The sequence below is a fragment of the Parambassis ranga genome, chromosome 14 (genome assembly GCF_900634625.1).
Source record: "Parambassis ranga chromosome 14, fParRan2.1, whole genome shotgun sequence".
Taxonomy (NCBI): Eukaryota; Metazoa; Chordata; class Actinopteri; family Ambassidae; genus Parambassis; species Parambassis ranga.
The window spans coordinates 13,202,161-13,229,802 of record NC_041034.1 but is presented as its reverse complement, the minus strand read 5'-3'; the positions used below and the strand labels follow the sequence as shown (position 1 = coordinate 13,229,802).

The window sequence follows — 27,642 nt, the reverse complement described above, 5'->3', positions numbered from 1 at the left end:
GTCACTTCATGACAATAGATACAGGATATGTAATCTATCCAAATGTATGATCACAATTATTACTTAATTTAACCTAAGATTTAGAGTCTGTTTAGTGATCATTGAGAGCAGTGCAGGATCAAGCAGCACAGGTATGTCAGGAGATGACCTCAGCTCTGCATCTCACAGCAGACAGCTGCGTAGGTTGAAGTCCACTGTAATTTCACAGGTAATTTGTCCCTGCTGAAGCACCGTAGCCATTCAAGAGGAGCAAACACTTGAGGAGTGCTGTGTGCAGCCAATCGTCAGTTCAACCCCGCAAGACTACATCAAGGATAGAAGTGGGAGGGAGGACTCGAGAAGCAAAACATGGCGAAATAACAAGTTTGGCTGCTGTCCGCAGTTAGAAACTGCACCGTATCCTGCTGCGTTGGACTGTAACTACAAGTTCGTGATATTTTGGACGCCTAAAAACGAAAGCAACGCGTAACTTGGAAGAGTCAAGTGCTCAAGCTTACAAGTATTACGGTGGCTGGCGAGAGCATAGTGCCTGCCCGTCTGTCTGTGTTTTCCCCGGAAGGTTGGCAGTGCTAGGCGCGACTGTCAACACAGAAAATGGATGAAGAAGGAAAGTTTATTCTGGAAAAGACTATTTAGCTTGCTAGCTTAGCTACGTTAGCTAGCCAGTTAACCATTCATTGCGAACACCTGACTCGTGTTCGGACGACCGTGCGCTCTGGTTAAAATAAGAAGAATATTTAAGTCGTGTAACAACTTTGACAACTGCAGTCAGCAGGGGGGGAATTCGTTTTTCAAACGAGGCCTTTATTTTTTATTTTCCGATATATTTTGTAGCGATATTTCGGGAGGACGTTTATGTTCGGCTCCTAATGACAGCCTGAGGGTCGGTTCTGGTGCGGTGCGGACGGACCCGGACGCCATCACATCAGACGTTGCGTTCTCCCTAAAAAAACAACCATTGCGCTGCTAAGCCGTGAATGTTGTTTTATACTTTTATCAGCTGTACTGGGAATGTTTGAGTGTCACATCAGATCTATTTTGTAGTTTTTTTACCCCAGCGACACGCACCCTTGGATTATATTTATCAGTAGCTGGGATGGTGTACAGCAGCAAAGACGCGGCGTCTGGTCAAAATGAACGCAGCAAGGTGTTCAACAACACTGGAGGTGCACTGCATTTAAAACCTGCCAGCTGTTAGATCGCTGCTAATGGCGACATTAACAGTCTGCTTAGAGCTCTTAGTTTAAGTTGGATGTGTTTTGATTAGATATTGCAGGCGTTTTTTTCTGTAAAACAACTGCGGATAACATTATAGCTCTCGGCCAGAGTTGACGTGAGCTAGCCAGCTGGGTGCGTCTGTGGCAGCTCTATCTGCGATGTGTTTGCTAATCTAAGTGCGACCGTGTTTTTCCTGCAGCTTCAACACATTGGACTGCCAGTTTTCCTATATTTTCCTTAGAGACGGACCCTTACTGGGTTCCTGAAGCAGCCATTTAGCTTTCCCCGAAGTACTTCTTGTCAAATAACTGGCTAACTTGTTAGCTGACGTTATAAGTTTCGCCAGCAATGTCTGAAAACGCCCCCACACGAAGCCTGGATGACATAGACCTCGCAGCTCTGAGGGTGAGTATTGTTATTACAGTGTTAGTGTGCTGCACAATATTCGTGTAAAATGATGGCAGACGGGCTCATTAAAATGTTATGTCATGTGTCAGTTTGCCTCAGACACAAACACGACCATTGAACACCCACGCAATAAAGTTGAGGTGGGATAAACACTGCTCGGCCTGGTGTGCTATAGGCACACTGAGATATTATGTCATTTCTCCGCCTAAATAACCGAATCCACAGCAGTTTGTGATTTTCATGCTGCTGTCCCTCATTACAGACAGCATTCAGATGATGTTGATCATTTGATCAAACTTTGATTAATTGTGGTTAATTGGAGCAATTTTTTAAATACAGAAATCTGATAGTTATCACAAAATGAATTGTAAGTCCATTCCTTCTGGATTTTTAATCTTGTGCATTTGGATTGGTTTAATTTGGATTATTGACAGTATTTTAGAACTTTGAAAGCTTCACTCCTTAAAAAATCATCTGGCTTTTTTGACCACCTTTCTGTGACATAGCAAATATACTGCCAAGCAAGAAATGAAAGATATGTTGCTATCTGATGAAAATCCCCTTTAGTAGTAGTGATAGTTTATGAATGAATACTGTAGTTATGTAGCTCTCCATCACAACGGAAGCTGCTAAAATAGACTGTATGTGTTCAGTTTTGTTTAAGAGAATGAATTACTTTACTATCTCGTCTACAAAGGTGCAGGTTGTTTCCTGGATACTTTAATGGCTGTCAAAGTTCAATAAGCCCAAAGTTCCTCAATGGCACAGTAGAAAATCCATTGTAAGAGCTGAGAGTTTGTCTGGCATCAGTGTAGTTAGTGTGACTTTTTTCTTAATGGATACCCCATGGACAAGTGAAACTCATATTGGTTCTGAGACTGTATGTAAACAATTCTGTTAAAAGTCATTCGTCACACTCCCACTAATGGGGCTTCACTTTATATCAGGGCAGTTTATTTGGATTGTCTGGTCTTGTCTTACCTTTTGCCCTGACTTCTTTTCAAGGTTCACCAGAGAGACTCATCTCATTTTTCAAAAATCCCAGCACACAGACAAACCTGACCCAATTCCTGAATGCATCTATATTATATGGAAATATGAGAAGGTGCCCATATTATTTCATATTATTTTAAGGGAAGTGGAATCCCTTAACTCAGGAATTGGATAATCAGTGTTTTTAAACACAGTTCTGCAAACACTAGTGCAAATTGTAACCTGGGATTGTGAGTAAAGTAAATCATAACCCCATTCTAATTCCTTATATATTTACATACCTTTATTGTAGCAATCGCAAGAGAGTGGACTCTTGTGTTGTTGTTGTTGTATTGTAGCACTCCCTCTATAGGTAAAAGAAAAGAAAGCTAACAATATTCCAAAAACACTTTCCCTTAAGAGGAGTGTCTGTCTAATTCAGAATAGACATCAGATATGGCTGATTATATTGAATTATGTACCAAGAGTCTTTTGTAAACATACTGGAGAAGATTTTGTTTACAAGGTCGCTTATGTGTGGTAAACTGTTTTCTACTGTTGGGATATGGGAATAAAGCTGTTAAAGGTGGTTACACTACAGTTATGCTAACTATTATGTGTATTGTTAAGCATTCATATTTTTTAAAACCTGCATTTAGTAGCTAGCATTGTTGTTAACTGCCTTAAGCGCCTTGCTGCATGCTGCTGCAGGATCACCTTTTTAATAACGGAATAGTATGACGCATCATTCATGCATGTTTTTGTGGTTTGTGCATACAAATGAGATGAACACAAGAAGTTTCAAAGTTTCTTTTGGAGAATAATAATTTAGAGGCACAGCATTGTTCAAAAAAGGTGCTACAGACTACAGAAGGACTTCTTGTATTACATAACAACAGATCACAGGCAACAAATCATTTGTGCTGAAACAATTCCAATGCCAACAGCACAACTTTTTTGTTTACATGTGGCCTAATAAGTTGTGCACTTAGAAATAAGTCAAGAAACCTGGACAAACTCTACCAAAAATGTGCCTGTAGGAGAATTTGTCGCAGTTACTTTTCTGTTCTATTTTGAGTTTCACACTGAACTTTAATAAGAATGCTGGCCAACGAACGTCAGCCCTCCAGAAAAAAAAAACTCATGAGAAATATTGTCTTGTGATTTTGTTTTGTTGCACACCAAGAGACTTTGTTTGTCATAAATAGCCTTATAATAATTACTGTAATGCTAACTGGTCTGAGGAAAAGTAGTTATACAAGTAGATTTTCTAGAGAAGGTAAATTCTCCATCTGTATTCATTTACTTTGATTCTTATTTGCATTTGACCGTACTACAGATCCACAGTTGTTATGATTTTTTGAGAATGTAAATACAATGAGTTATGATTTTGTTTTAAATGATGAAGCAAGATAACCACAAATTGAGCTGCTTTAAGTTATGTTGACTCTTGCAGGAAACTTGGTCAACTTCCTCTTATCAGTATTTTTTACCCTGCTAAACTGAATTTGCTCTTCCTTTAACAGGCTTAGCACAGCTTGACATTTTTTGGTAAATTAATTGTGCCTTTCACTGTGGTTTTAATGACTTGACACATTACTATGGTGTCCTGAAGCATCAGAGTTGGCAGATTGTACATTTCTCCTGCAGTTACCCTGTAGTGTTACTGCTACCTAGCCATTGTTTTGATTGCCATTGCAGACAATTTGACTGTATGCGCTACTCCTCGAGCATAACTGTACCCTTCCCCTCCTATCACTCGCATCCCACTCTCTGAGCCGGACGTGGGTGAAGCTACCGCCTCCGCCTTGCCGCCCACTCTATCATTACGTTATTCCCTTCCATACCATTATTTTTTTGCCTCCGGTTTTACGTCACATTTCCTCTTCTTTGTGCTCTCCTTATATATAACATGCTTTAAAATCTAGCCAGCGTGTTTATGTCATCATAAGAGATGTGTGCATTTGCCTTGAATGTGAGGTCATTTTTCAGTTTTACTGCCAAGATACATGGTATTTTTCATATAAATTCCCTGTCCTAAAGGAAAATCTTCCCCTCCTGGTTGAATGCAGAAAACCCATTATTGGAAATAGATGAAAGCAGGATAGGTCATGGTGTACATTCTAAACCCAAAGCAGCAGCCTCACCACCCACACATCTTCTTAAAGCCATATTGAAATTACATGAAAGTGGAACTGCTTGTCATTTTCCCTTGTCTCTTGGGGGAGGGGGGTTGCATAATTGAGTCAAAGCAACCTACTCATTATTAGTGTCAGTGAAATATGTTTTCACAGCACTGAAATATAACATGAACAAATCAAGGAAAGTGTCCAGAATCATCCATCTTTGTGTTTGTAATCTAGTATCAATATTTTGTGTATGGAGTGTTGCATCTTCCATGTCAAGTTTTGTGGGTGGATGCTGTGAGTGGGTGGCCAGGAAAATTACAAGTATAGGTGATGGATATATGGAATTGTCGGCTTTAAGCCGGCTTTAGTGAACACAGTAGAATCCAATAGAAAAGACCTGTGTGTTTTTATGTCTGTGTATCTGTTGCTGAGCATAGGCTGTAAATTTATAATGATGAAAAACAACCAATTAAATGATGAAGGCTTGTGTTGTTTATTGTTCCAATTCAGCCTTTTTGCCAACATAACTGCAACCAGATTGCAGCAGTTACTAGATCAGGTGTAGTTTGGTAGGGTTAAGTGTGATTCTTTACTGAAGAAACATGATTGTAACAACATGAAATACATCCTCCACTTTGGGTCGGCATTGAAGTGTAAATGTGGAGGATTCAAAGAAGAACAAAGCAAGTATCACCCACTTAAAAACTAAAATAAATACAGTGTGCTTTATGTGTAGTTTTTATAATTTTGCCTTTTTCCAAGTTTGAATATGGAGAGCTTTTTTTTTTCAAATGTTAAGCCTATGTGTGTGACTGACAAATAAATCTGCTCCTTTCTCTTATAGGACCCAGCTGGGATCTTCGAGCTGGTAGAGGTTGTTGGCAATGGGACCTATGGACAGGTGTACAAGGTGAGCTATGAAATAGAAATGTTTGACACTTATGGTTGTCATTATGATTGTGTGGTGACTGAAAAGGCTGGAATGTGGCTGCAAAGCTCGGTTTTGTGTCTACTCTTGATGTACATTAATTTCTTACATGATTTCAGATTTCTCTATGTCTGTAAAGTGGGGGTGGCGGTCAGATAAGAGACTCCAGAAGAAGAAGAAAATGTATATTAAGAACTGAAAATTGACATGCATTTAGCATTTAGCCCCATTTTTCAAATGCGTTTCAGAAACGTGGAGGTTGATTGTAACCTTTACTGAATTGTTTTTTTAATTATTCAGGGCCGTCACGTGAAGACAGGCCAGCTGGCTGCCATCAAGGTTATGGATGTGACAGAGGAGGAAGAGGAGGAGATCAAAGCAGAAATCAACATGCTGAAGAAGTACAGCCACCACCGCAACATAGCCACATACTACGGTGCCTTTGTTAAGAAGAGTCCACCAGGGCACGATGACCAGCTCTGGGTCTGTTTGATCTTGCACCTGTTCTGATGGGTTTATCTAATAGCCTTTTTATTTCTGCTCACTAAGTTTGTGTTTGTCTGAACATAGCTGGTGATGGAGTTTTGTGGGGCAGGATCAGTGACCGACCTGGTGAAAAACACTAAGGGCAGCTCTCTAAAGGAGGACTGGATTGCTTACATCTGCAGAGAGATCCTAAGGGTGAGAAAACATCGTTTTAGCAGTCAAAACATTTATGGCGCTGAGGTCACTGCTCTCTGACCCTGTTAAGCTTCTTAATCTGTGAACAGGGCCTTTCTCACCTCCATGCCCATAAAGTTATCCACAGAGACATCAAGGGCCAGAACGTGTTGCTAACAGAGAACGCAGAAGTCAAACTTGGTATGTCGAAACTGTTAAAGTTTGTATTATTGATGTAGGTCTACTGTATCCCCTCACAGTCTCATCTCTTTTCCCACAGTTGACTTTGGAGTGAGTGCCCAATTGGACAGAACCGTTGGGCGTAGGAACACGTTCATTGGCACGCCATACTGGATGGCACCTGAGGTTATTGCCTGCGACGAGAACCCTGACTCCACCTATGACTACAGGGTAACAGCAGCAACACTGTTTTTTGTGTGTGTACGCTAAACTGTACAATCATGTGAAAGATACAGTCCAACCTGATTCCCTGTGTATTTTACAGAGTGATATCTGGTCCTTGGGGATAACAGCCATTGAGATGGCGGAGGGAGCTCCTCGTAAGTTTATCACATCTTCACACACCCATATCATCATCCCAAAGCCCAAAGACTCATTCATGAGGTCTAAAAGACCTCATGAATGAGTCTGTCTTGCATATGCAGCCTTGTTGTCTGTGTCTTCAGATGGACAGCTGACTCACTGTAATCAAGGTAGTGTAGTCGTGAGCTGGCAGTTGGCCTGTGGAGGCTGATTGTACAGATCTCTGTGGTCTGCTTAGCAGGGAGATCTGTCTGCCTGGAGTTATGGTGTGAAACCAAAGAAAAATTCACTGACGAGTAGCAGCTAAAATGGTTTGGTAAAGCGGTAGCTCATAAGGAGCCTATTGAATCTATTATGCTGCTGTGTTTGACCAGCTTTCATAGAGATGTTGGGGACAGGGATGATTCCACATATGACCAAACAAATATAATTTCTGACATAAAGGTGGCAAGTCAATGTGAAGTCATGAAGAAAGACTTGGTTTCCAATATCAGGCTTAGAATATGTCCAATATTTCTTTATTAGATTTGGTAATGATAAAATGAAAAAAAATATTATTTTTATATAGTCATACTACCGTTTCTTAACAGTAGAGTTGAATTATTTTATGTGAAAATAAGTCTTTGTAAGTTTCAGTGTTTGCAGCAAATCTTTAAGCCTTGTGGAGTTTCCTCCTTGCTGATGGAGACCACATAGCTGCTGCAGACCTGCTGTGAATGACTGAGGGCATGCAGGCCAACTGTCACGCTGCTTTATGTGCCATTATAAATTATGCAGTGTGTGCTTTCTCACTCCATCAGCCTGATTATGGAAGTATTTTTTCCAATAATAAAGTTGCAGGTTTCTTGTTTCTAGATAAGAATAATCTGTAAATAAACCACCAATACTATCAAGAACTAAATTTAAATATGTCTTTATTGAGCTGTATAGTTATAGCAGCAAACATCTATAAACACCAGCAGGTGCACTTATAAACCTAAAGGGTTAAGATGCAGCACTGGTTGTGTGGCAGTGTGTCTCGCTAATGATACTAGCACTTGTTTACGCTAACCTTATCTTCAGCTTGATTTGGACCATATAATTTACCAAGCATCCTCTGTTGATTGCTTTGTTAGCAGACACTAGGGCTGTGCGATTTGACGATAAATGATCGTGAAGGATTTGAACGTATCGGCGATCTACCAGAACGGACAGATCGTTTTATCGTCCATAGAGCACATTCTATTAATTGCAGTTCTATGTTCGCACAGACGCGTGAGTTTTTTTCACTCGGCCAACTCTCAGTGCGCTTAATGTGAACCTGACCAACCAGTGACAGCCTCCCTGTTAGGAAGCTACGGCTGAAAAAAAAAAAAGCAGCAGCTCCGTTTGTCCTTAGATATGATTCCCATCAAAGTTTGATCATTTGGTCTAAATCACATTGAACTTTAAGAGTTACTTAAGTCTCAATACTGTATTTATTGTTTAACCTTCGGTGGCATACTTCAGTCTGTTTAAATGACTGTTGAATAATACTTTACAGAACTACATTAGTCTTCTTTTTAACCTATTTAAAATAAAACTTAATTTTGTTCTGTAATTGTTATTTAAATTTTCATGTTTATTGAAAACTAATACTGAGTGCACGTTATCAGAGTTGTTGTTTGCCTTTAAAATCTACTGTTGAGGTGACAGAGTAGGCTACCTGAAGTCATTTACACAGAAACATGCAAATTAGTGTCAATGTAAAAACAAATCATGATAAAATCGAGACCGTGATTTTATCATTAAAGAATCGTGATATAAAATTTTTGCCATATCGCCCACCCCTAGCAGACACTATACCTCCTCTTATTTGTTCTAAGAGTGCATAAACAATTCAGCAAAAGCAAGAGCTGTTAGTGAAGTGAAGACAGTAATTTAAATGCAGAGCTTTTGAATTGTCTGTGCAATTGGCTAGATAAAAACCAAAATACATCTTTAAGTATTTTTATTCAGTTCCATTGACAAGATGTTAACAAAACCAACAGTCTGTCAGTGATCCACTCCTTTAAATAATTTCATGGGAAATGAAGCACACATTATCTCCATAACTGTGCCTCTTACTTTTTAATGAGGCCTTTAAAATGCTGAAATAAAATTTTGCCCCCTTGCCTTCGGCTGTCTCAGTCACGTTGCATAGGTCCAAAAGACTGCATTACAAAAGCCTATTTACTGTGGTGAAACTCTACAGCTAACCAGTCAGGTTTAGCTACCTACCTACGCTGGGAACACAATGACTCACAGTCCCTGCTCTTACATTCAATGTAACAATAAGCCCGAGGCACCAGGAAAGATTGGATAACAGCAGCTGTAACCATGTTTGAGGATACAAAAAATGTGTAATGCTGGCTTGTATTATTTACAAACTTCTCTGTGTGGGATATGATACTGTCTAACATATAATGTATTCCGACTTCTTTTGTACTGTGGGAGGATTTAACTCTCTTAATCCCTTTTGTTTCTGTAGCCTTGTGTGACATGCACCCGATGAGAGCCCTCTTTCTGATTCCCAGGAATCCCCCTCCAAAACTTAAATCCAAGAAATGGTGAGTTAGCAACCTACTGCTGTGTCTTCTCAAATCGCTTGCTTATTTGCATATAATACATCCCAGACAGTTAACAGGCTGCCTAAGTTTGTTAAAGCAAAGAAATTGAATTTCATGTAGTATCAAACTAAATAGAACCACACTGCTTCACTATCTTTTAGTAAAGATTTCAAGCTTGTGTAGATCTTTTTTATTGAAATCATAATTATGCAAAATGGCTTATTTACTCACAAACTAACGTGATCTACAGTTCCAATACTGGAGAAAGTAGGTCACAGCAGGAGGTTGTAGTAGTAGTGTGGTTACTTTACTAATCAGGTTACTGTAGTGCAACACTAAGCATATAAAATGCACAGAGCAGCACAAAGTGGAAACAATGCTGACTGAATTTTTTTCCTGCAATTTCCTGTCCAACTTTCCAAAGGAGAGTTTTTAGTTTAGTTTACTTCAGTGCATTTGTACACATTTTGTGGTGGCTCTTCTGGTGGCGCCTTCATTTTAAAGGGTCTTGCTATCTGTCTCTGTAAAATATGACTGTCAGCAAGACAAGAAGCTTAAACTATGTAAACTAATTTGTCATACTCTGTCTCCTACCCTGTGTTTTGCTCCTATTACTTTTCCTGCTACTTATTAAAGGACTTGTTTAATGGTTCATACATTCAGTGCATTAAGAACACAATGTTTCATTCACATTTTTTAACCTTAATTGTATAGAAGTTTTCAGTTAATGTGTCAAGTAACAGATGGACCAAACCATGATTGAAGGAAGCATATTTAACACAGGAAACTCTAGGTTACCACCCCATATGCTGATGTGGTGCTTCCAATTTTAGTTGCTATTTCAGTTAAATTTTGTTAGAAAAACAGCTGAGAATATGGTAGATTCTCACTCAGTTTACAGTTACTAGCTCTGCTTTTCTCTGATATTGCGGAATTATAATTTATTTTATTAGAATTATACATTAGACTTGTTTTTGTAAAACGAAAAGGTACAGGACAAAGACAGACCATGTCCCATTTGAATCTGTGATTATTGTTTAATAAGGATTGTGGGAAACAACTGGCCAAGTGTCAGCTGCTTCGTGCCTCCCTGCCCTCCCGCTTTCCCTCAATTTTTACATCCTCTAACCTCCCCCTTCCTCCCAGGTCCAAGAAATTTATCGACTTTATAGAAGGCTGTCTTGTAAAGACGTATCCTAGCCGGCCTTCCACAGAGCAGCTGCTCAAGCATTCCTTCATCAGGGACCAGCCCACTGAACGGCAGGTCCGAATTCAGCTCAAAGATCATATTGACCGTACACGCAAGAAAAGGGGAGAGAAAGGTAAGAAAATTAATGGCAAAGGCTCCTGCGGTATGACACGGGCTACATGGTAGTTTATCTTTTGACTTCTCTGTACTCTGCTTATCTTGTAGAAGAGACAGAGTATGAGTACAGTGGTAGTGACGAAGAAGATGAAAATCGTGGAGATGACCGAGAGTCAAGGTAATTGCAGTTTGTTGTTTATGCACAAGTTGAAAGACTCCTTGACTTGAGTGTGTAAATCATTCTTCTCCATCCATATCTTCAATTTTTGGTCATTAGTTCAATCCTCAATGTGCCTGGTGAGTCCACCCTCAGACGGGATTTCCAGCGTCTGCAGCAGGAGAACAAAGAGCGCTCGGAGGCCCACAAGAGGCAGCAGGCCCAACTGGCCGCTCAGCGCCGAGACCCAGAGGAACACAAGAGGCAACTGTTGCATGACCGACAGAAACGCATAGAGGAGCAGAAAGAACAACGGCGCCGGCTTGAAGAGGTAGGAGTCAGCCAGTAGTATTTCCACATCATCTGTTTCTTACCAGAATTCTAAAAAAATGTAAGTGAGCCTGTGCAGTTTGAATCCTCCATGACTTTATAATTACTTGCTTATTCATAAATATTTTTGTTCACTGGCATTCAGAGTTAAATAGATTGGAAAACAATTGATAATGGAGTGATTTGATTTCAACACAGTCCTGGGAGGTCTCCTATTATTAATATAATATATTAATAATTGTACAGATATATCCAGTGAGATGTTTAGAGTGTATGCAGGTTAGAGTATGAATTATTGTTACAGTGAAAAGGTGGTTTTGTCCTTCAAGAATATGGAGATTAGTGAGTTGTATTAGTAACTCTCAAGATTCAGACTTTCTCTACACTAAGACCACTAATCTGCCTGTGTGTGTCAGGAAAACACTTTGAGCTAATGTAATGCATGGAAACCATGTGTACTTATTTTGCAATGTGTATTCTAACTGTGTAAGAAAATGAAAAAGTATATAAAGAAATGAAACGGCTCCCGTATTAGCTGTCTCATAAAATATGATCCTCTTTTACCATGTTTACATTGCTACCCCATATTTCTGCTTGATAGTGTGTATAAGGAAATATTGTAGCATTCTGTTGTAATGTATAAAGTTATCAGATCTGTATGTTCCATTATTTATGAAGGTGTGATGCTGAAGACTTTGAAAGACAAACCTACATAACATGGGTTATTGTTGGACAGCCTGCAAGGTGTCAACAACTGTGAATTTTTGAGGTGTTATGTGGGATTTGAATGAGGCACACATAATTGCACTCCTCTGCTGTTGTTGCTACAAGTACTGTGCACTGCTAGGAAGGTATTTTGCTGCAGTAAGGTTGCACCCCTCTTATCTACCTTCACCTCCTTGTCTGTCTTATCAGGCTTTTTAGTCCAACAGTAAAATAGCGTCAACAACTCTGGACTGGAGTGTTTTGTTTCAGTGCCAAGTCAGGAGGAAGAAGAAGATAACTGCTCTGTCAAAAGGGGAAATCTGTCACTTTCTTTCAATCAGATCAGTACATTCCAAAGATGTGATAGGTGTGTGTATGTTTGTGAGGTATGACTCACAGCCTCTATTCTTCGCCCTACAAATCCTGCTCTCTTTATTTGTCTTCTTTTCTGTTTTTTGCAGGGAAGAATTTGTTTGAGGAGGTTAATTCTTCTGTGTAACCATAGCCTCTCTGCTCATTTCTCTTTTTCCTGTCACCCTTCTCTCCCAGCAACAGAGAAAAGAGCGAGAGATGGTGAGGCAGCAGGAAAAAGGTCCCCATCGGAGACTTGATGATATGAGACGGGAGGAAGATAGAAGGCTGGCAGAGAGGGAGCAGGTAACCAACCACAGGAGACATGATGCTGCAATCAGCCAATCAGTGTGAAGTGTGGGTGTGTCCATCAGCAACACTGTGCAAGTTGCTCTGGTGGTGAAATTCCATGAGTAGGTTGCCATAGCAGCAAGGGTCTAAATTAGTGTATTTACTCAGAGATGAGTTTTCTGTGGGTGAGCTCTCTGCGTCTCTTATGTTCTGTTTCCAGTCTACCCTCAGTAACACAGGAGTCTGGCATCATCGCATCAACACCTCATAGTGCCAAAATACTGATTTTTATGCCACTCTTGTATGCACTTTCATGTACAGATAAAGATTTGAACTGATTTAAATCAAATACCTTTTTCACAATCTCTATGTAGTGCTGTTAGTGATGCTGTAATATGCCTTTATTGATAACTTTGATTCATGTCAACTGCCCTTCCTAAATGAGAACAGTTCCGGTTTTATCAGATAAAGAGAGTGTTGATTTTTATCGGTACAATACATGGTTTCTGTTATTGGAATGACATTACATAACTGCTTCTATCTTCTACCCCTCCCTCATATGCTTTCACTTGTCTTTTACCACCATATTGCTCATCATTGCTGCTTCCTCACCTTTCTTCAGGAGTTTATCAGACATAAGTTAGAAGAAGAGCAGCGGCAGTTAGAAATCCTTCAGCAGCAGTTGCTTCAGGAGCAGGCACTGCTTATGGTAACTAGTCCTTACTCCTCCTCTGTATATTCTTCCTTTGACTGCAGAGTTTTCCATGTCCATCTCTCAGTTATGATACCTCATCAATAAAGGAGGTCAGCACTGAGAATTCATGCCACAGACTGTCTGTCAGTCTGGCTGCTCTTTTCATTCAAACAAGCACTGCAGTGCTACATGTCTGTTTGAGTTAAAAGTCAGGAGAAGTTAATGCTTCCACGTTCAGATTCTTTTTAGTTATTTTCTGTATGAATACATATTAGATGTGCAGCACATTGAGGTAAGATATAGATAATTTCAAAAGCCTTATAGTGTCTTGAAAAACCAAGTGGCCTATATTTTTGAGGCAGTTTTTGGCTGCTTTTAGAATTGGTATATCCTGTTCACATTGAAGAGTGTCAGTGTTTTAGCGTCCTCCCATAAAGCGTAGGAGTTGCTGTCATTAGGACTGAGCTCTTTTTTCCTTTTTTATAGAGGGTGAAAACACACAGTCCTGTCTACTTTGTACAGGTTACTGTGAGGCAGGACTGTGGATGGATCAGAGCACAGGGTCAGCAATAGGGCAGTGCTGTGCTGCAATTTTAAGGGATCAGCACAATTGGAGTGTTAAAGGATAATTAGCAGAAAGGTTGTGTGTAGGAACTGTGAGCCTGAGAAAACCTGTTTAGTCTGTGCAGCTTTTGATCAACCTTCTTTGGGGTGTTACCCTGAAATCCAGTATTCATTTATCCATCTGTCCCATGCACAGATGTAAGAACCCTTGTTCTTGGCTTACAGCACTTCCTATTCAAATATATCATTATCTTAAGATGTAACAAGGAATGATAAATAATTCATTACAAAAAAATCTACTGTGTAACACTGCATTCATATAAGCAAACTACTGAGCTGCATTGATTGACAGCTGGAGTCAGCTTCAGTACACTGCTTGTTCTAAAAAAAAGAACATTTCATTAGCTATTTTTCATTAGGACAAAAGCCTAAGCTGTTGTTCACAACAGATAATTTGGCCTTGTCTTGTTTTTGTAGGTAGTCCTTATTTCAGTCACAAAGTTAGAATTATAAAAGAATCTGTAAATCCTGTAAACCCTGTGCCTATAATGACCTATAATAATTCACTGTTAGAAAAATGACACAATTCATATCAAATGTAAACCTAAAGCAGACAGAAGTAAGAAGTTGATCTTCTCTTGTGGTGACTCATGGTTGAAACTCTTCTTTTTGACCTCTGAGGCTTTGATGTCTTGTTTCTTGTTGAATGACGTGGCCAAGGCTTGGAGTCTCATGCCTACAACTCACAATAAAAAAAAAACAATAAGTCTGACTCACTTATGTTTGTCCTGTATATTGAACAGAATTGTTTAGCTGCAGACATGCTCAATATTTGTACATGTGGGCTAGTAATTGACTGCTGCAGTTAAATATAATGAAGTGCTAAAACGTTTATTATGTCAGCGGTGGACAGCTAAACCTCTGCAGTTGATGTGCATGCAAAAATACAGATTTGTTGGTTTTGTTATGATCCTGGCCTATCTGCCTGGACCTCTTTGATGCAAACAACTTAACTGTATTGTATTTGTCTTTTTTTCAGGAGTATAAACGCAAGCAGCTTGAAGAGCAGAGACAGTCAGAGCGGCTGCAGAGACAACTGCAGCAGGAGCATGCATACCTGGTATCTCTGCAACAACAACAGCAGGAAAAGAAGCCGCAACTCTACCACTATAACAAAAACCTGGAGCCCAACAACAAACCTACTTGGGCCCGTGAGGTAGCAATGTTATGCATGTTTGAAGTATTACACACTGCAGTCAAATACCTGAACCACCCAGACTAAATACCTCTTTCACGGTCATATTCTAGGTGGAGGAGCGAAGTAAACTCAACAGACAAGGCTCACCCAAAATTTGCACCACTGTCTCTGACACTAACATCCAGTCTCGCTCAGACTCAATCAGCCAATCGGGAGTAGGCCAAGCTGCACAGACCCCACCTATGCAGAGGCCAGTTGAACCCCAAGGAGGGCAGGGCAAGGTGCGTGTTTGAATTCAGTTAATTTAAACCGTCTTGATTAACAGTGGCAGATGTTTATAGCTTTTCTTAAGCTTTGATGCTCCTTTTTTACACATTTTTCTTCTTTTTCCTTCTTTCCAAACATCTATAATCAACTGAAATCCAATCACAACCATATATTCCTCTCTTCTTCGGCCTGCTTCTGCGACTGTCCTGTGCGCTCTTCCTTTCACTTGGTTACTCCTCCCTCCTGGTGTGCCTATGCTCCTGTTCCTGTCACCTGCAGTTCCAGATGGCTCACTTGGTTCCACTAAAACCGTATGCTGCCCCTGTCCCTCGCTCCCAGTCCCTCTGTGACCAGCCCACTAAGACCATGTCCGCCTTTCCTACCCAGGATCCTTCCCTTACCCCCACACCCCGGCCCATCCACTCTAGAGAGCTGGTGCGTCAGAACTCAGACCCCACTTCTGAAACCCCAGCACCTCAGGCACACCAAATCAGAGAGGATCGTGGCCCCTGGATCCGCCTGCCAGATGTAGAACTTCCACCCAAGGTAGGATCCAGTGACTGGCTTTGACTAAGCAGTGTGCATCTTAGTTTCACTTAGTTTTACTTTCACTCTAAGTCTCATATCCACACACAAGAATCTCACGGTCTCACATTTTGAAAATAAAACCTTTGCCCTGAGCTGCCGCTGTGAATAGAACAGCTTTTCATTGACTTGCATTTGGTGGTGGAACACTGATGTAATTTGGTTACACCTAGGAAAAACCAGTAGAGAATTTAATTTATGTGAATTGGCCAGACTGCTTGGAAATAGAGGTTTGTAACAAAACCCTTGTATTAGTTGCAAGTCACAAACTACAAGTGAATAAGAATTATGTTTTTGTTTCCAGATTCCCCAGAGAACGGCATCTATTGCCACAGCTCTCAACACCAACCTAACCTCTGGCATAAGGCATCCAGTAAGAGCCAGGTACTGAAGATAGCCAAATGCTCTGATAAGATATTTCTTCAAATTAGTCGCCTCTTAATGGTGGTGTAACAAGTAATGACAACTTAAGATAACTGATTTGTATCCTCATGGCAGCAATCCAGATCTCAGCCGCAATGATCGCTGGGAGAGAGGAGACAGTATGAGCATCATTTCCAATCTGCCTCAGACTGGCTCTCTTGAGAGGCATCGCATCCTCAGTGAGTCCTTTTTCCCCAGTGCTATTTCTCAGCAGACTGTCTGCTTTCAGAATTGTAACTACACTCTTCGACTGTTTCCAGGTTCCTCTAAAATGGATTCACCCATTCTCTCCCATGATAGTCGTCATAAGCCAGGGGAGTCTCGAACCTCCTCTCGCCCTGGGCGCCCTGCTGTGAGTGGCTTTTTCAAACAAATGTTGTCTTCTCAACGTTTTTAATAAGGTTCATGCCACAGATTGCTGTACTTGTGCTCCATTTGAACTCGGCTGTAGCTTTCTGTAAAACACTTAAAACACTGATGCTGTTATCTCTCACATTTTACTTTATTAATCCCTGTTTGTTGACTTTGCCTCGAATATGCAGAGTTACAAGAGGGCTATAGGGGAGGTTAGTATAACTGTCACTGTCCTCGAGTATAACATCTTATTGCATTTGTTGCTCAGTGTTCACGCATGTGTTTGTATTTGCAAGTGTCTGATTTTTATATAAAACAGCATGCTTGTATAATCTTTATTTATCAGGTAAATCATGTTGTCCCTTGAATGCTACAGTTTTTTTTATTATTTAAAGGCCCTTTTATTTTTTTTGCAGTTCTCTATCTCTATGTGGACATAGATCCTTGTTGACATTTTGAGTCACTCATTTGTTTCTGAGCTTGTCCTTTGTTGGCACTTCACCCTCAGTCGTGTTTATCTTTGACATTACTGGATTATTATGTCTCTTTCTTTGATAGAAACAGTTTTTTAAGTACTTGTAAAAAGTGAATGGATGTCTATGTGTCTGCAGGACCATGGCCTCTTTGCCAAGGAACGTGCTGAGGAGCCACCGAGGCCCCCAGTGAAGGCTAATGATTACTCCTCCTCTTCAGAGAGCAGCGAAAGCAGTGAAGAAAGTGAGAGTGGCGAGGGAGTAGAGGAGGAGGAAAGCCCCACAGATCGGTAACACTCAAACACTGTTTATATTCTTTAATTTAAATAATAAATTAAAAGTTCAGTACATCTGTCAGCATACTGTCTTTACTATGTCATCCCTGACTTTTGTTTCTGTCCTGATTTTAGTCACAGGGACGGAGACACAGATTCAGTCAACACCATGGTGGTTCATGAAGATGAGGGTGAAGGGGGTGAAGGAGAGCAAGCTGGAGGCTATGGGGATCAGACCATGCTAGTGCAAAGAGTGAGTCATCTGTGCTTATAATAATGCTTTGAATGCATTTAAATTGAAGGAGCAAGACAAGAAATCAGGGTCCCTATTGTGTTTTAATCATCCCTGGATGCCCCACTGTCCTATTTTGCAAATATGATGCATCACGCACACAATGGAGGAGACTTCATGTTGTGTGGAACCATCTTCCAAGCAGCATTTAATAACAGAAAAATCAAAGACATAAACATTAGTGTTGGCTGAGAAGTTCACCGACATGGTTTTAATTCCAGCAAGACCAGAGGAGGCATACAGCTGAGGGGGTGCCATGTTTGCAGTAAAGCCATGTAGGCACAGATACTGTATGGTGCATCAGTTGTTGGTAACTTTTAGAATTTTAGAGTTTCAGAGTTGTATTTTTTTGTATTTGGTGCATTGCCTATAGCCACCCCTGAGCCAACCACAGTTAGCAGAAACCTTTGAGATATTTGGAGAGACAACTATATGACAGCATCTCCCAGGCTGCTCTTAATGAGATGAATGCAGGAAGTGTCACCTCCCCTGAAGTAGGTTACAGCTAAGTTACAGTTATACTGATGAAAATTGTGGAAAGATGAGTTATTAATTCAGCTATAACACATTAGACCAGCAACAGTCTTACTTTTGTGTCACCCACTAAATAGGTTAGTCAGTGTCTTCAGTGCCGAATATTTATTAGCTGTGCAGAGAGGCAATAGAATAGGAGTGTGACTATGTCCTTTTCTGTTGATTCAGGTAAACTAGCTTCAAAGCTGCATGCAGTAAGTTGCATCTTTATGTGTGTCCCATTGAAAGTATGTTGGATTTCCCTTGGTGTGTGTCCATGCCCTCCTCTATTAACCTGTGCAGGAACATTTGGTAGCTCATGGGCTAGTCGGATAAAAAGGATGGACAATGGTGACAGAAACCAGGCTGCATATGAGTAACAGTGAATAAAACATGCAAAGGTTTTTGGTTACTTCCTTTTTTTAGTCACGGGTAATTGGTGCAGCAGATGAGCTTCAATTGAAGTCTGTTGTGTTGTTGTCTAATAATGGAATTGCATGTGTGTGTTTATTTTTCCTGAAAGACTCCAGAGAAGCGGAGCCATAATGGATACACTAACTTGCCAGATGTGGTTCAGCCCTCCCACTCCCCCACCGATTCAGCCACTCACTCCTCCCCCGGGAAGGACTCTGTTTATGATGTAAGTTTTACTGATGCTAAATATGTCAGTCCTAAATTCCTGGTTTATTTTTATGCGTGTTCCATATTTGCCAACATCTTGTGGAAGAAATCCACTTGCATTACATGAAATGTCCATATAATACATTATCAATAATATAGATCTGTTTGTCTGTCTACATAAGTAAAGAAAATGTCAGGAAATAACAAAAAAAAACTCCACAAATATGATGTGGATTCATTTACCTGCTCTCTTCAGTATCAATCCAGAGGTTTGGTTAAGGCATCTGGCAAATCCTCTTTCACCACCTTTGTGGATCTGGGCATGTACCAGTCACCAGGAGGTACAGGGGATAACATATCCATCAGTGGTAAGTCAGAAAACATTACAGATATAAAAATCTACATAAAACTTTTTATTATTGTGTAATTTCTGTTCTGTTTTATAGTTTCATACCTTCTGCCTTCTCATTTAAGCTCTTAATGTTGCTGCCTTTGTTTGTAGGTTCCAGGTTTGAACAGCTGAAGATGGAAGTAAGGAAAGGGTCCATGGTGAATGTAAATCCCACCAACACACGACCCCCCAATGACACACCCGAGATCCGCAAGTACAAGAAGAGGTTCAACTCTGAGATCCTGTGTGCTGCTCTGTGGGGTGAGAACAGATTTTAGTCTCTGCAAAAAAATTAAATGCAAAACAAAGACAACTAAAAGTGACTATGTCAAATGGCTAGGCTTGGGCTGGATACACACACGTAGGAGAGAAGATTCAGTTTAATTTCTGCTTCTCTGGTTATAAATGTGAACAAAACTGAAAACATGTGACTGTAAATGAGTTTTGAGCCTGCTGGTGTACCATAATTGTCTTGGGGTGACACTAATATCTCTTAATGAGAGAACAGAGTGAGTCTGCTTTTATTATCAAAGCAATTTGTATCAAATTAGTTCTTCCTCATCTGACATGCTTTTTTCATGAACATATTTTGCCAAGATAATGGGTTTGGTGACCCCAAGGGAAAACTTACTACACAGTTGTGTTTCTATGTGATAAAGTGGTTGTGCCGTTTAAAAGATTTATCACCATGACCTGCTGAGACTCCTCATTTGTATCTTCAGATAGCTTGTTGATAGAATAGGTAATGGTTTAGGTCAGTCATAGTTCCATCATGTTTCCATTAACATTTTATTTTTCCTGTAACTAAAGAGATGGTGGCAGAGTTGCTGCAGGTTCTGATGTAAAAATGACAATGGTAAATAAAAGCATTCAAGGCAAGATGTACACCTGTGTTGTACTACAACGCAGGTGTACTACAAGTAAAGTAACTAAAAAAGTCATTAATTAATACCATTTTATGCAAAATTAAAAAGTGTATGCACTTGTGTCCCCAGGCGTGAACCTTTTGGTGGGCACAGAGAATGGACTGAAGCTGCTGGACCGCAGTGGTCAGGGAAAGGTTTACCCCCTCATCAACTCCCGCAGGTTCCAACAGATGGATGTCCTGGAGGGCCTCAATCTGCTCATTACTATATCAGGTCAACTGCTGCTCATCGCCAGTCTGCTCTCACTACAGTTGGTTAAAGGGGACATTTATGCCAAACCACTTTTTCATACACAATTACATGTCCCCATTGTGTTTAGAGCTTCAAAAAGGATTAATTAAAATAGTGTGTTGGATCAAGTTATTTAGGTTTTCAGCACATCATAAAGGGATAAGCCACACCCTTATCTTGGTTCAATACTATTCTTTTTTTAAGTTGTGTGTGTCTTGTTTAAGTTTTTCACTGCCATATCAATGCCTTAAAAAGTCTCATGCTAATTGATCTACCACTGTGTATTTAGGCAAGAAAAATAAGGTGCGGGTCTACTACCTGGCATGGCTGAGGAATAAGATCCTTCACAATGACCCTGAGGTGGAAAAGAAGCAAGGTTGGACCACGGTGGGGGAGATGGAGGGCTGTGTACACTACAAAGTGGGTGAGTGACAGATGATTGCCGTTTATCGTAGCTGTCAATTCCACTCAAGACAAATTCAAAAGAATGCATTTGCACAGTAAATTATTGATTACAAGTGTCTAATATCAGATGGGCTTGTGGCTTTTCTGTTCAGTGAAATATGAGAGGATAAAGTTCCTGGTGATTGCTTTGAAGAATGCGGTGGAGGTTTATGCCTGGGCGCCTAAACCTTATCACAAATTCATGGCTTTCAAGGTAAGTCTCTCCTTTCCTATGAGCTAGATTAGCAATATGAGATCAGTCAACCACAAGAGCGTTCAAGTTGATTATATTCTCACGCTCACTTTCTGCTTCCTAACACCCTACACCTTTGAAATAGTCTTTTGCAGACTTGCCACACAGACCTGTCTTGGTCGACCTGACAGTGGAAGAAGGTCAGCGTTTGAAGGTCATCTATGGTTCTTGTGCGGGCTTCCATGCTATCGACGTTGACTCCGGAAACAACTATGACATTTATATTCCTGTTCATGTAAGTTGTACATCTGTCAATCTGTTGGGTGATATGAAACCTCCAAAAGCTTATCCTGTATATTGTTCATCTCAAACAGATCCAGAGCCAGGTGACCCCACACGCAATTGTGTTCCTCCCCAACTCAGACGGCATGGAGATGCTGCTGTGCTATGAGGACGAGGGCGTCTACGTCAACACCTACGGACGCATCATTAAGGACGTTGTCCTGCAGTGGGGAGAGATGCCCACATCTGTTGGTACGAGTCAAACCCAACAACATAAACATATGTCATATGCAAATAGTTTGTTGGAAGTGAAAATAGTTTGGGCAGCACTAATACACCTTTGCTCTGCAGCTCATATTTGCTCCAATCAGATCATGGGCTGGGGAGAAAAAGCCATTGAGATCCGGTCTGTGGAGACCGGTCACCTGGATGGTGTCTTCATGCACAAACGAGCTCAGAGGCTGAAGTTCCTTTGTGAGAGAAACGACAAGGTAGGAGTTGCAAACACTTGCTTTAGAAGTTATGCAGTAAGGCCTTAAATCTAAGCCTTTATACCAAGAAATGAATAGTTCGACACTGGTCTCCTTCCTGCTTCTTAAACTAAAGCCACCTGTTTGTTGGCTTAGTGAAATGGCTAACCAAGCTCTGTGCTAAGATTAGGAATAATCTCCTTACCAGAAACTCATTAATTAACAAGCATGGTGTGTTTATTTAACCAGAAAGACAGCCAGTGAATAAATATGGAAGGTTGTGGTTTTATATTCAGGTGCATGCTGGACTCTTTCTCAGCAAGAAGCAGTGATCTCGTAGTCTTCACTGGTTGCCTGGCAACTACACTGAGATGACAAGAAATAGCTCCAGTACATACTGTACTAAACCACATAACTTGAGTTAAGCTAATCAGCTACCGAATGTAGATTCATATTTTACTGATATCATACAGACAAGGACACGGGATCATTGCTTCACCTATCTGACATTTTATCTTTCCATGAAAGTCCTATATTAAAAAAAAACAGCCAATAGTTGTTTTTATTTATTCTAACGATAATTTCTAAGTGATGTGCATGTCCTTTGTGTCTGTGTTGTTCCTCAGGTGTTTTTTGCCTCAGTGCGGTCTGGCGGCAGCAGCCAGGTGTACTTCATGACCTTGAACAGGAACTGCATAATGAACTGGTGAAGGAACAGCTGCTCCGGTTAGGGTGTGGAACCCAGCAGGGTTTGACAAAGGCAGTGCACCCAAATTCTCACTAAAGCATGCACACAAATGTGAACATCACTCTCTCTTTCTCTCTTGCTCGCTCACACTCAAACATTTGTACTCCAAAGACAAAAAACAACACACACACACTCACACTAAAACACACCCACACAAACAAAATCCATTCCAGCCTACACTCCTTAAGATGCAGTTTCGACTGAGGCCTCATAATAACATCCTTCTTGGACATCATGGAAAAATTGCTGATGAACTTCAAATGTTAATACCATCTATTAATTTGTACTGTAAATATTTGTGTCTTGATTTACTTTACTTGGTGGACCTGTGTTCAGTCGTAACTATTTAGTTCCTATTTGTGAAGTATGTTAACATTCCTTGATGGTTCTACAGTACATTTTGAGGAAGGCATTATTTAACCAATACTCTATGTGAAATTCAAGCTGTAAATAGATAGCACCTAATACCTAGATCTGAACCACTGACAGGCCTCTTACATCGCCGCTGTTCACAGGGACATCAGACAATAAATTGCCCTTTGCAGTGACTCGTGGACCCTGGTTGTTTTCAAAGATCCCGCAGTTTCAGGGAGGTTTAAAGGTTGGATTTAGTACAAAAAGTCTGGGCAAAGTAGCTTGTTTGAATCTTTTTAGTTATTGACTGTAGACAGTAATAGTCCTGCAATCCTGAACGTCCAATGAGGTTGCAAATAAGCCCCATAATGTTCTAAAAGCAAAATAAACTGTTAAAAAATGAAATAAAACCAATCAAAGTCTCATAATCAGTAAAGTGAAATCTCTTTGCTTTACTGTTTTTTCTTTTATAGTTTAGGTGAGACCATCATCAGGCTTGTATCTGAACTTTCTGTTTTCGTAGATTTACAAAAATACACAAAATTGGTATTTATATGTAGTGATTCTGTATTGGTATTAGCCTACTGGCATTCTTAATTTTCCTGTAATTATATTGCCATCATATTGCAATATATACTATTATTGTGGGGTCTTTGAGGAGGGGAGTTCATTCTTGTAGTTTTGGGTAGAATGATGAAAACTTTGGAGGAGGAAGGTGTATGTTACCTTCCTATCACAGTGATTTACTCTACTGTATTATATTTTAGTTCTTAGACTAATTTTGTTAGTGTGGATCTTTTTGTGAGACGTGTTCGTCCAGGGACTTGCAGTTAGGACAGCTCTCTGTGTGATGTAGTTCATATTTGTCTTGGGCCAGTAGAGAGACTTATCATATGGGGACTCTGCATTACCACGCAGGACTCCGTCTCATCAGGCACTTTGGAGAACACGGCTGGAACTCATGAGACTTAATATATTTTATATCTATACATTCTGCCAAAGTTCACAGTGTATTTTGGAACAGGGGTGTGAATCAAGGCCAAAGGGAGAGGAGCTTTAAAGGCAACCGTAGATGGTGAAGAAGAACTATTCCTATAGATCACTAGCCAGAGTTTCTTTTGAGTGCATATAAACCTAAAATGTCGGCTGAGATTATGCTATCGCGCTGTTTACTCCACCGAGTGGGTGGATCTGTGATTTTTGTAGCAGTGCATTTTCCCCTATTTAAAGGAGGGATTAACTGTCTGCTTTTGTTCAGGCAGCTGCATGAAGAAGATGTGTGGACATTTTGTGTGCTCTCATACACCAGACAGTACGGTATGAGGCAGGAAGTAGCATGATGAATCAACCTTATTGTTCAGCGAATCACTTGAGCTGCCACAGGTGGACATTTTGAGGAGAGGATGGATGCAGTATCTCCTGTCTTATCAGGATAGAGTTGTGTTAGTGTGTGTGAAACAGCAATGAAAACTTAAAAATTGTGAAAGCAATCTTGGCTAGTGATGAGTGGGGATAGTTTGCTAGGGCTTGTCCATTTAGCAGAGGAGATATATTTTATACAGTCCAAAAAGAAGAAAGCTACAAAGATGACAACATGTTCAGGGCAGAGAGCATTTAATCAAACGGTATATAGAGATGGATGGCTAATTTTATGGTGAGATCATAAAACTGTACATGGGCATGGAAAGCACTTTGACTTCAGTGAACATACATTTACACATAATATATCTTAAGAAGATACTTTGGTGTGCATGTAAGCCATTGAGATAGATAGATTCTATTGTACTGTCTCTCAGTTGTTTTCCCCTCCAAGCTAATGTGCCATGTCATTTCAAATTTTTCAATTTACAATCTAGCTCTGGCACACATGCTTTTTATGGTCAAATCTTTAATTTCTTTTTTTTTTTCTTATCAATCTGCCATGTTTACAGTTTAAGCAGTGCCTTGGAGTTTGGAAGGCGAGAGTTTTTGGGAAGAATTGTGAGCCCCCATTTCCCCCAACAGGTCTCTTACTTGAAATCACACAAAGAAGAGGCACAACTCTTATCTACCCCCCAATTAATCTGATTACTATCCTGTGCCAGTTAAGTGCACTTAATCCAGAATCTTTAGATGAACTTTTTTGGCACCATGAATAATATCTAAAGTGATCAACAGACAAAAATCTGTTCATGAAGCTGCAATAACACTTAAAAGGATTTACTAACAGTGGGAGCCCGCATAGAGAAAAGCCATGCATATAAACATGTTTGTAGAGAAATCTTAGTTATTGTGCACACACCCAGTTATACTCAGTGTCTGATGATGTCTGCAAAGATGAGATAAGCGCTTATTCCTTAATGATGTTGATTGTGTTATCTCGTAGTGGGGAGAGTAGCTTGATATATTCTGAGAAGCCTATTTTATAAAGTATGTAAATTAGTCTATATTGAAAAATAAAAGTGAATGTACATCTACAGGACAGATTTGTATTTATATAAAAATGTGTACCAATCTATTAATCTAAGCACAATGTATTTTACGGCAGAGATCAAAGCTATAATTGAAGTGGTATTTTCTTTCTTTTTTTGTTCCTCTATTCCATCAGATGTCAAACTCGTCAGTGTGAAATCAGTCAAAGTAGTTGTTATAGCAAGTAGTCAGTTGAGACAGCTGTGTGTACAGTACGTGGACAGTGTCATGCTGCAGCACCTCTGTTGCATTATATCTAGACAGATATATACGTCTGCCTTCTTGTTACCAGAGGGGAGTCAGCTGTGGCTGTGATTCAGACACTCATGGTGACTCACAGACTGCTGTTGGATCTGTCCTCTGGTGTAAAATTGCCTATATGGAGTTTATAGGCTGTTTAATATTCTCAAGTGATGACGAGGATCATCATAAAAGCAGTGCAGTGGTGATATAATTGCCCTTGTTGCTGGTTTATAGACTCTTTGCCAGCGTATTACAGCAGGCTATGTGATGTAAAATGTACGTTGATTAGCCGCTTCTACAGAGAAGTCAACGGGCAACTTCATGTTAAAGTGAAGTCTCACATGGAATATAAAGGGTAATTCCATAGATTTTACACATCAAAGTTGCTCATGCATGTTGGAGAGAAGTTGTACTGAGAGAGAAACCATTGGACCTTTTTTCAGTGCAGTTTAGTCCTGAAATACAGCCCTGTGAGATCCACTGGAAATGGGTAGATTTACCTCTCCATAAAGCCTTTCACTGCACCAGAGGGAGCCGTGTGCAGCCTGATGAAAGGCCTCCTGTGATGTCACTTGAGTCAGCATATGTAGTGTCTGAAGACTACTATTTTGGAGGAAACATTAGCATCTACTAGAGTAACACACCCAAACTGCATTGTGGGTAATGTACAGAAAGAAACAACAATATTGAATCTTGCATCATGAGTACAGGCAGAGGCAGAATATGGAAACACTATTCAAAAAAAAAAAATAGATGATAATTGTAGCAGCACCTGAGATACTTCTGCTAATGTATTCCTCTCTATGTGAAATGTTTTAGCACATACTTTAACATTGGCTGTGACACACGCTAACAGGTTAAATGTACTTTTAATCTGCACAAGAGATATACTGCTAAATAAATAATTTCTGCTGCTTTTACAAAAACATGTAAAAGAAAATGAAAAGCCACTGACTCATGATAATTTAACCATTTTAACTGCTTGGTTTGTACTGAATGAATTACCTGACTAAAATCAGACGAAGCCATGTGAAAAATATGTAACTTGTGGGTGACATTCAAACAGTATGTCATCATCGCTCCTCCACTTAAAGCTTCATGTCTTAATTTAATGCATCAGAAGTTTCTGTAATCAGCTGCAGTTTGGAACACATGACTTGTCATGGTTGTTGATTTGCCTAAAAGCACCTTAAGATGTGACAGTGCTGTTTAATTTTCTACATTAACAGACCTGAACCTCACAGCTCTTTAGTTTCCTGCGTCATTCTGCCCTTAACAGATATGATTGCTGAATTAATGTACCTTGGCCCTCACTGAGTTGTTGGCGTTGTGCTGAGAGGTTTCTTCTTTATAAGCAATACAAGCATTTGAACTAATCAAATCCCTGACTGTCCATCTCAGTGTGACTTGCAGGTTGTGATTCTTCAGTGGCCTTTGGCAGACTAAATGTAGGCTGGTTGGTGTGTTACAGAAGCCATTCTGTTCTTTTAACTGCTTCTCTCTGTCAGTTTAACACAATCACCTGCTGGGACGCTTGTTGCTGTAATAAGTCAGTCCCAGAAACTGCCTTTATGAACATTTAAGTATCGGCAAATAGATGACATTGTCGTGAGGCGCTTTTCTCTCATTGCTTATATTTCTGATCAATAAAGTATGAATGGATTAGCAGCTGTAGCTGGGAGTGAGGCAGATCTAACTTGAGGCAGATCTAACTTGGGGAGCTCAAACCGATGTGGATCTTTGGACAGAACTACAATATCTACTCTTCTTTTTCAATAACTTTTTTTTAAACAACAGTTAACATCTTTGCAATGTTTTAGTGTGCGTGCGCGTCTGTGTTACTTGTGAGAGGTTAAATCCAGATTGTATTTCATAGACTGATAAACTTTAAACTTTCAAAAGACTGTGTTGAATGAATTCATGTCTTAAATACAGATTGTTTGGAAAATAAAAAATACCTTGATCTCATTTTTAGTCTGAATTATTGGTCTATTGTGTGGTCAGTGTCTGTCTGTGTCATATTTATGAGTTTTTAAGGCTGTGCAGTCAATTGTACTGCAGTGTTTAGCCACATGGTGGTACTAT

The 27,642-nt window shown here is 40.1% G+C and overlaps 1 protein-coding gene across 3 annotated transcripts; it reads left to right on the top strand.

The window, feature by feature from the left end:
• Window positions 1–264: 264 nt before the first annotated feature.
• On the top strand, window positions 265–27,525 carry mink1 (misshapen-like kinase 1). 3 transcript variants are annotated; one of them, XM_028422331.1, is made up of 31 exons: window positions 265–1,623; window positions 5,572–5,637; window positions 5,956–6,138; window positions 6,226–6,336; window positions 6,426–6,516; window positions 6,596–6,726; window positions 6,821–6,875; window positions 9,347–9,425; window positions 10,572–10,747; window positions 10,840–10,909; window positions 11,009–11,219; window positions 12,473–12,580; window positions 13,188–13,274; window positions 14,863–15,039; window positions 15,132–15,302; window positions 15,568–15,834; window positions 16,178–16,257; window positions 16,372–16,475; window positions 16,557–16,648; window positions 17,262–17,413; window positions 17,534–17,651; window positions 18,727–18,843; window positions 19,081–19,192; window positions 19,327–19,476; window positions 20,211–20,354; window positions 20,662–20,796; window positions 20,930–21,030; window positions 21,155–21,304; window positions 21,384–21,543; window positions 21,643–21,782; window positions 22,388–27,525. In XM_028422331.1, the coding sequence occupies exons 1-31, from the start codon at window positions 1,567–1,569 to the stop codon at window positions 22,469–22,471; spliced, it is 3,879 nt and encodes a 1,292-aa protein (XP_028278132.1). In that variant the 5' UTR covers window positions 265–1,566; the 3' UTR covers window positions 22,472–27,525. The 3 variants fall into 3 exon arrangements, with proteins under 3 accessions (XP_028278132.1, XP_028278133.1, XP_028278134.1); XM_028422333.1 differs by having other exon boundaries at window positions 266–1,623; window positions 15,676–15,834; XM_028422332.1 differs by lacking the exon at window positions 13,188–13,274.
• Window positions 27,526–27,642: the final 117 nt, after the last annotated feature.

Bases quoted from the DNA above. Each gene is read 5' to 3' on its own strand.
- mink1 (XM_028422331.1), top strand. From the start codon at position 1,567: ATGTCTGAAAACGCCCCCACACGAAGCCTGGATGACATAGACCTCGCA. The intron at 19,477-20,210 runs GTGAGAACAGAT...TTGTGTCCCCAG, and splicing joins CCTGTGTGCTGCTCTGTGGG to GCGTGAACCTTTTGGTGGGC. The intron at 21,783-22,387 runs GTAGGAGTTGCA...GTTGTTCCTCAG, and splicing joins TTTGTGAGAGAAACGACAAG to GTGTTTTTTGCCTCAGTGCG.